A 9514-nucleotide genomic window follows, 5' to 3' on the forward strand; every position below is an offset into this window, starting at 1 on the left:
TCTACATCAGAAGTGGGGGCAATTTAGGCCCAAGCATATAGAGACATCACTGAACTAATACAGGAATGACTACAGCTATGTCACTAGTGACATAGATCACAAGGTATTTGTCTCTGTTCCTGGACTGCTGACGAGCTGTCATCAGTGAAGAACCATTGTCATCGAGGAACAATGCCTCACCATTTAGAACAGAAGTAAATGGAACTTGCCAATTCTTATCCAGGCAGTACAGCATTTATCAACTCCTTATTGCCCAGCTGGGAACAAAGAGAGGATTCTACCCATTTGAAAATTATTATTATTATTTACTACTATATTGGCAACACAGGGCACTGAATAGTTTTAGAAGAAAAATTTATGCTCCAGAATTCCTAAGGGCCAACACTCAATCCTTCTCAATACACACAATAAAACAGAGAATGAAAACGCATTTATTTCCTTTCCAGTCCAATTGCTACTGTGCCACAATGGTTAGTATTGAATACCATTCTGTTTCATGCGTTGGAGCTCTATGCTAAACTCTAATTACCAAAGTCAAAAGGGAAGCGTTCCCCTGAATGATACTGTAGTTATTCTTTGCAGTTTCCACTGCTGTGGTTGTTGCTGAATATCTTTTGAGTATTTCTGGGAGCCGGGCTGAAAAGGGTGCAGTGTGTCCCACTGCAACTCTATGCTCTTTTATCCCATAAAGATCACACAGATCCCAGGCAATTAACAGTTTGGGAAAGGGTACATTAACACCAGCCACTAAAAACCTTTTATAGTCTAGAATGCATTGAATGAGCAATTACAAAGTTAGCTTTTCCTTGTTATTGCTCTTAGGAATCCATATAACAGTGATGCTCATTAAGAATACGCCTTAACCTCAAATTTGGAGTTGTGTTGTCCAGCGTGGAAACAGTATTGGCATGTTATAAGCTAATCACTGGTGTAATGTGTCTGATGTTTACTATGACACGAGGAGTCACAGAGACTCTTCCCAGCAAATCTCCAGCACCTACATCCAACTCATCAATAAGCCAGCCTCTATGGTCAGGAATCTGGACTTCCCTGGCCCAATACAAGCACAGCAACACAATCCTGGAGCTGAAACAACCTCCAGATCTTGAATCACAGTGATGTTGATGAATGTTCCTTTGAATTTAGTTTCTTAAGTAATCACCATTCATGACAAAACAGAAATTGTTGAGCTGCTGTTATCCAAAGCCAGTTTCAATGAGACTCAAACTGAGGGAAAAATCTGCTAGTTCACTTAAAAACACATTTGCACCCTGGTTCACTAGAAACTTCCTCCCATCCGCAACACACCTCCACACAGGGGCCTGATTCCAAGGCTGATTTCTCTCTCTGACTTGGCATGTGCATAGGATGAGGACAAAAGTTACGCCGGTATGCTGCCACTGATACAGAAGGAGACTAAGGCATTAGTGCCGCTTTTGCCATGTGAATCATTTCTTGACATTTCTTTCTAACACCAAAGCCTTCTCAACCAGGAAGCAGTCTCCAAATACACATACAGTGTCTGAAAAGAGTAGAACAAGCATCTCTCTTCCAAAATTACTTCCACAGACAACTTCTGCCATGGAAGAAAGAAACCTTTATATCACAGAAGTCCATGAACTCATCACATCCTGTTGCCCTGTCTGTAGCACACTTCTGGTATTTGGGGTTATTCAATGCCTACGCAGGTTGAGACCTCTGGGATTGCACTAGAGACTGAGACGTTTAACACTGGTGAGGTCTTTATTATGGTAGAGAAACACCAGATAAAATGAAAGCTACCATTACCCAGAAGACCACTTTGTCTCTTTGAACTCTGTATCTTATTTTCTGTTAAAGTACTACAATTGTACATTCAAAAAATCAACTCTGCAGGCTTTTAATTCACAGGTTACAAAATGCAATAATAATTGAACCCACCAGTACTCTAATACCCGTTTAGTATTGTAAATAGGTAGGTTCGTACAGACTTCCACTGCTTTATTCAGAACCCGTGTTGATAATCTCTGAGCACGAACTTCTGTAGGAAATGGACCAAGTTATCTGAGTTCCAGTATAAGTTTGTAAGAATGTACAGAAAGAACTAGTATCATGCGGAGCTGAAACACAGCCAGAAAAATTGGGTTTCCTCTCCTGGAATACAGATCAGGCAAGATCCTTCACGACATTTGCAAATGGCTTCATGCTCTCTCTTTTTCTAAGTCACTTTCCTTTATTTTGGAGCAAATACCAGCTAAAATCTGGAATATTTTCTGCATATCTGTTTAGAAGGGCAGTTAGATCACCACACTATGAACTACTGATTTTTTTTTTAACTGCTTAAGAGAGCAGATAATTGAAAATAAATAAATCAATGTTTTGGCATCTCTTTTTTTCCTCTAGATTCTATATTGCATTGTTTTCATCATTTAAAACATCATCAGTTGCACTGATCCACTGAACAGATGGCATTATCAGCCCACAAGAATCTGCACAGGGCAATTAAAAAATTCAGAGACAAGATTAATACAAGGAAATTAATTATCAATTATATCAGTCCAGCACTGTGTATAAAAATTTTCTTGTTTTCCTCTGACTCTACAGAGACATGCTAATAGGTCTACTGATGCTTCCCACTCTACCAAGTGATGCATTCAAAGCCTCCAAGAATTGCCTGTAATTTTAAGCCTTTATTACATCAGGGTTATGCTATTCTCTTCCCCTCTTTCTTGGTTTGAGTAGAGGGAGTTTAGTTAAGAATGAAAAATCCAGTCCATATCTCTTAAAGACACTTTACTAATGGCAGAAAGAAAATGTTCATGCAGATCTACCAGTTCTTTTCTCTTTTGCACCCTTCCTTTCTACGTAGACCCAGAAGATATGTATCCAGCGAGAACCACATCCTACAGACACGATGCAAATGTGGCCCTTGTGTCAGTAAGACAGCAGCAGTCTGAAAAAGTGAATGCTACAGGACCAGAATATCTTTCCCCCAATTCTAGGGGTGGAAAAACCCAGCAGAGTCCTTTATTTAAAAAAAAGCACAGCAGGTTACCTGGTGCCCTATAGAGACAGCTCACTCCCTTGAACACTTGGTAGGACTCCGGACACTGGTAGGCTAAGGGAAAGCAGATGCATATGGAGAGCCTCTGTCGTGTGTGATGCTGGCAGATATACCTGCAGTTCTGTGTTTCTCCCATTCTCATCTCTTCCAGAGTAAGGGGCATAAGACAGTAATTTAAGTTTGGCAAGTGAGCTGAAACCTGTCACTCTATAGAAAATGCATTTTAGGGGCTAAAAATGAAGAAATGCCATCCCACACTCCCACTGCCTTTGGATTCTTATTCATTTCAGTATTCAGCTATCTGAACTCCACTTGCTTCAAATAGCAGCAGACAAAGGGGAGGGAGGGGAAGAGGAAACGGGGAATAAACCATGGATTTAGAAATAATATCTAATATGAATTGATCTAACAACAGAGCATGGGACATGATCGCACCATATGGGATCAACCCAATTGACTCCAAAGGACTTATTTTAGATACTTAAATGTACAATGAATGTGAGAATCTATCTCCAGGCTTGCTTATGATACGCTGCCTCAGTTTCCCATTGGTAAAAGAATGATTACAGTGATTAAAAAACATTCACCAGTCCTACAGTCACTGGGGTGCTGGCAGAAGCCTGTACATGCCATGTGCTGGGAGAGTCTCACAAGTGTGTTGTTCTACCCAGAATCACCATATTTTCCACTTGAGTCTATACTCTGTACAAATGTACCAACCACATTTGAAAACAATTTGTTCCTGCTGTTAATTTATATGAAAAATCCTGCTGCATTTGCATGACATTAAGAGCAAAAAAAAAAAAAAAAAGTCCAAGCAGACAATGTATTTGATACTGAGATGATAATAAACCTGAATAGATTCCTGTGGGCTGGTGATGCCATCTGCCTAGTGGATGCAGAATCCAAAGACCATTGTAGTCCCTGGAAAGACTGTCTTTAAGACCGATTCGAAGCCAAGAAGTGCTAGTTGACTCAAACCGATTGAAAGCTAGATAATGACAGACGTGCAAGAGAGGCACTGATCAGCAGTGGGTCATTCACAGCCTTTCTCTCAGGAAATCTCATTATTCCGTACCATCTCTTCATTGTTGCGTCTGAAGGCATGAAAAAGCTGACATTTGTATATGTTTTTCTCCCTGTATGGAACTAAAAGGAGGAAAGCATGTCTCAATACTAGTCTCTTGTAAAGAATGTTTAAGTACTGGAGCCAGAGGAAAAGCCAGAGATGTGCGTCTGATCCCCTTTACTCAGCCTGCAAGCAAATGAGCCACAGACTGAGATCAGATGATCAATATTCTACCTATTTCAGCAGATCTCTTCAAAACTTAACATTTCTGACCACATGGATAGAAAGGTCACTGTTTAACAGACCTCTTGCCTTTACCACTGTTGACCCAACGGGTCTCATTCGTGCTATTACAAGTCCCAAATACACCTACTGATCTTGATGGCCTCAAGTATCCAGAGTCAAATTTTCTCCTGTAAGTTTTCACTTACACTTGTCTGACTCCTGCACAGTTACCATCAATTTAGATCACTGCAGAGGAAGACTAAAAATCAGTGAACACTTTCATTGCCTAAAAAAAAAGTCTCCTTGTCCAAGAAAATGTATGTTTTCTTGATTTTTTTCTTTTCTCTTTCAAAATAAATAGAAATACAGACACACACTACCTACCTTTTAACTGAATAGAGTTATTAAAGACAGTCTCCTGTAAGGCCACATCTAAATCTACTGCAGAGTAGTGGACCATACATTGACCATATATTTCAATACAAAGTTCAATAGGATATCTGATTCTACCACACATTGAATTTCTGCAGCTTTGACTGACAGTCATGACCAGGTTTAAGTGAAAGGTTTGAAAGTCTTATGATCAGGTAATAAGTGCTAGTGAACTGGGATAATAAATGCTAGTGATTCTGTGGGAGGAAGAGGAGACTGTGTTCAGGAACGGAAACATGTAATCATTTCTGAGAATAACTTTTGCAACACAACTAGAAGGTGCTGGTTCTCCAGGAGGTGTTTTAATCTGCTACATCTTTCTGGCCATGTGAAAAAAGTCAGTCAAGAAAGATATAAATAAGGGGGAGGGGGCCGTAATGTGTAAAATAACAACAGGAAAAATTTCTAAGATACATGACACCAAACCAGGAATGCTCCTACGATGCTTTTCTGCAGCTGTAGGCTAGCCCTGAACTGCTGTGTCAAAGTGGTTGGGGAAAACATAAGTTCACTTCTCTTCATATTTTCACTATTTCCCCCTCCCTCCAACTTTAAAAAGGAAAAAGAAAAAGGAGAAAAAAAATTGGGCTCAACAACTGGAAATCTAGACTTACGAAAGCTACTAATGTTTCCAAATCACAGAATATGCTGCTAACGGGGAACTAATTTGTTATATAGCAGGCAAGGCTTTGTGTCTCCTTGTGTACCTGATAAATGTAGAAGTTTCAGTTCCCCCAGATATCATATGCAACACATTTCCAATGTTACGTACATGGCTATTTATTCATTTTCTAGTAATTAGTATCCTGGGGAGAAATCCTATTGCCACTCTATTTACCTAATGTAATGAAATATTGCAAAAAGCAAAGTGGGAGGAATTTCTTATGTTTTATTAGCATTTGGTAATTTTGATCTTTCTAATGATGTCTACTGACCCCTAGCCTGCAGCTGTGTTTCAAAGCAGTTTCTTTAGCAATTCTTTGTTTAATTAAAAACTATTACCAAAGAGGACATTGGAATCAAATATCTCAGAGGTGGGGAAGATTTTTACTTACTCAGGATTTTTACTTTACAGAAACTAAATAAGTGAGAGGAGAATAATTTTTAAGAGTTTCCTAATTTAGAAGCAAGAAAAAACCCAAATGAGAGTAATGCCATGTTAGATGTTAGGAGGAAAACTAAATAAGTTGTATTTTTCCTCCCAGAAGCATACTCCTTTTCCACTGTAAATACTGCCCCCAGTTCTGTTCTTGTTCGCAAAACCTGTCAGAAACAAGCCTGTTGAAGCCATGGTAAATATACCAGTATAGGCATCTGAATGCGATTCCTTTGGCCAAACTGTTCAAATTGAGGAAGGCACAGAAGCAATGCTTTGTCATTTGCACTTTGGCTTTCAAATAGAAGGACCTCAGCTCCTGACAGTGGCCTGTGCAGAAGCTTCCCATTTGCGGAATTTGGTAACTTCTCTGGAAAGTTTACTGGGTACCTGGGAGCTCAGTAATCCTTAAAAACAATGGCACTTTTACGTAGCTATTTAAATATACTTCAGGATACTACTTATAGGCACATAACATCCAATATTTTTCCCCATATATAAGCTTTCTTAGCCCCAAAACTGAGTCTCCCTTGTGTGGCTTCCCTGAGCTCCAACATACAGAGATGATTTATTTAAGAAGGTGATGAATTTTCATACTGGATGCAATTATTGAGGTCCGTGCGCGCACACAGATACCTTCACATATGAATCTAACGAGGTTTCTAGGGAACTTGTAGCTATTACAGATTCACAGGCTCCTTCACTCAGCTCCTGGGAAAGCACTTACAGCTGATTCCATGCTAATTCATTGCTCAATGAATAAGTAAAATCAGTACAGTATAATAAAACCATTGATCATTATGCTTTAAAAAGATTGACTCCTAAATATTTAGGAAGCAGTGTGTATTCAATAGAAATGTTTATTGGCACTGGGAAATTAAACTGTCACCCGTGAAATAGTAAAACTCATTAATGCATAGTTTCTTTTTAAGTGTTAGGAATTAGCTTTATGACTGCATCCGTAATGGCAAGCCTCAGCCTTAAATCGCCTGCCATTTAGTATTCGTGAACATTATTAAAACATATTAACCGTAACTTAATTGACTGAAAATTAAAAAAGGAAAAAGAAAAAAGTTCACCGCCTTCAGCGCGGTAGCTCGTTTGGAAGCAATTAGCGAGCGGGAAGGAGGGGAAGGCAGCGCTGGCCGCCCACCTCGGCCCTGGGCGCCGCGGCCGCCGGGCCGGGCCGGGCCGGTACCGGCAGGACGGGGCAGCCGCCCCGCGCCGCCGGCGGGGCAACAGCGCCCTCTAGCGCCCGCCGCGCCCCCGCGGGGCCCCCGCCCGCCCTCCCGGCTCCGCCCGACGGGCCGCGTCCGCGGGGGAGGCCGCGCACCGCGGGGCCCCGCTCCCGCTCCCTGCGGCATCGGCCGCCCCCTCCCCTCCCCGCCCCGCGCTTTCCCGGGGGGAGCAGGTCATGGAGCATCTTCTCCTCCGCCGGGCTCCAGGGCCCACCAGCGCCGGAGGTCCCCGGCTGCACCGCGCTCGCCGAGGCGCCCGTAGAGCCGCCGCCGGTGCCCGCCCGCCGCGGCACTGCAAAGCCCAGCGGCGAGGGAGGCTCCTGCCTGCGGGGACAGACCCCGCTGGCACCGCCCGTAGGGCCAGCGGCAATACGTGGGAAACTTAGGAAGGGATCTGCCGAGGAAGAGAGAGCGAACAGCGATTTCCCACCCGGGATGCTGCTGGGGGAGCGGGGACGGCGAGCACGCCCCGGGACCCGGCCGCGCCCGTGGGAACCGACGGCAGCCGCCGGGCCAGGGGAAGATTCCCGGTGCCACCAGCGCTGCTCCGCCAGGCTGGAGCGAGGCTGCGCCCGCAAAATCCCGGCACCCCCTGACTCCTGCGGGAAGGACCGACCCCTTCCAGCCCGGCAGGCAGAGGCGCGCAGCTCCGGCCCCGTCCCAGCCGGCGGCGCGCAGCTGAGGCAGGGCGAGCGGCAGCGACATTGGCCGCAAAAAACATGCGGCCAGCGGAAGGAGAGAAAACCGTGAGGGAAGACCAGCGACTGCTCGTTGCAGGCTCTAGCGGCTTCCGTTCACTTCCACGTCCACATCGGCAGGACGGTGGCGAACAATCCCTCCATCTGGCCGCAACTTTGCATTTCTAAGCTTCATTAGCAAACCGGAGCCGGGCTAACTTTCTCAGAGGTCATGTTGCAATAACCCTCTTTTTCAGGGAGTTTTTTTCCCCATCTTTTCCTCCCCCCCTGCCGCCCCCGCCCCAACCCCAGGCAACTCCTTGCGCTCCCGCTACTCACAATTTGTTGCAGTTAATCCCAGGTGCCAAAAACTGAAGAGCAGCAGAGTGAAGCCCCCGAGGGCTCGGGAATCCATGTTCAGCCCCGGAGGGGGAAGCCAGCCGCCCGCCTGTCTCCCCCGGTCCCGGTCTCCGAGCGCTTCTCAGCCTCTGTGCGCTCCCTCTTCCTCCGCTCATTTACTCCATCCAGCATCCAGGCACTCCGGGTGAAGGGGGAGCCGGAGCCGGGGTCGGCCGAGGGACCCTCCTCCGCGGCCCTCGGAGGAGCCGCTCCAAACGCCGGCGGCAGCGCCCGAGCCGAGCCCGCTCCCCGGCTGCTGCCGCGGAAATTCACCTTGCGAGCTGCGGCTGGGAAGCAGCAGCCGGGCGCTGGGCACCTCCTTATAGGCGAGAGCCGCGCTGCACTCCACCTCCTCCCAGCCCCCTGGAAGTCACTCCTCCTCGCCTTCCAGGGAGGATCCTTATTGCAATCTTCACGCGTTGTTGATAAGCATCAGAGTCACGGAGTAAATCAGACGCCTGGAGGAAAAAAAAAAAAAAATTAGAAAATCTTCCTTTTCTGCTTTTGTTTTTTTTTTTCCTCCCCCCTTTCACCCTCCTTTGGGTACCGCTCTGGCTGGAACACTTTAAAGAGCCTCCAGCTCAGTTTTTTGTTTGCTTATAAATACATATGTTATATACACATACATAAAATATACATGTATATCCCGGCATATACAGTGCCGACACAGCCCCGCGAGCCCCGCTCCCGGGGCTCAGCCTCACCCCCAGGGAGCAGGGACGGAGCCTCGGACGGGGCTGATGCTTGATCCGCTCTCCTGTCGCGGCTGGTCCAGAGCCTCCCTGCCTAGTCCTCCTGGAAGGCGAGCGGAGGGGGCCCCGGGGGTCCCAGCAGAGCCGCGGGGAGCTCTCGTTAGTGCCCCCCGCCCGAAGAGGAAGGCGGCCCCCGGGGTTGCGGATCGGACCAGACCCGCACCCAAGGGCTGCAACCCCCTCCCGGCTGGCGAGGGTGATGCTTGACAAAACCGGATTTCATGACTGATTGATTGATTGATTACCCGACTGCTCAGCAGCTGAACAGGCCGGGATTATCTTCCAGACGGGGAGGGGGGGGGTGTCCAGGAAAGCAGAGTTTAAAAAGCATCTTGCCTTCCCTTTGCGCTCTGCGCGCAGGCAGCTGGCGCGCGCCCTGCGCTGGCACCTTGCGCCGTGCCCAGCCGCCTCCCTGCGCGCCTGCACACGCGGGAGGTAAGCGTCCTTTCAGGAACTCCAGCTTAATCACTGTTGAGATCTAACCTTGTTGCTTTGCTGCGGCGTCACCCCACATCAATAGAGTGCTGCATCAAAGTCAGGTCAAAATTGCATTAGTGATTCCGCTGTAATCTGCAAGGAGAGT

The 9514-nt window shown here is 46.3% G+C and overlaps 1 protein-coding gene across 1 annotated transcript in view; it reads right to left on the reverse strand.

Moving 5' to 3' along the window:
- The window catches only part of CNTNAP5 (contactin associated protein family member 5), a 295463-nt gene extending 287115 nt beyond the window's left edge, over window positions 1–8348 (reverse strand). The window contains exon 1 of the mRNA XM_050899801.1: window positions 8120–8348. Coding sequence (XP_050755758.1) covers window positions 8120–8195 — 76 coding nt within the window. The 5' untranslated portion in view covers window positions 8196–8348. The remainder of the gene's footprint in view (window positions 1–8119) is intronic.
- Between the last annotated feature and the right edge of the window lie 1166 nt (window positions 8349–9514).

The sequence above is a fragment of the Gymnogyps californianus genome, chromosome 7 (assembly GCF_018139145.2).
Source record: "Gymnogyps californianus isolate 813 chromosome 7, ASM1813914v2, whole genome shotgun sequence".
In the NCBI taxonomy this organism is placed as follows: domain Eukaryota; kingdom Metazoa; phylum Chordata; class Aves; order Accipitriformes; family Cathartidae; genus Gymnogyps; species Gymnogyps californianus.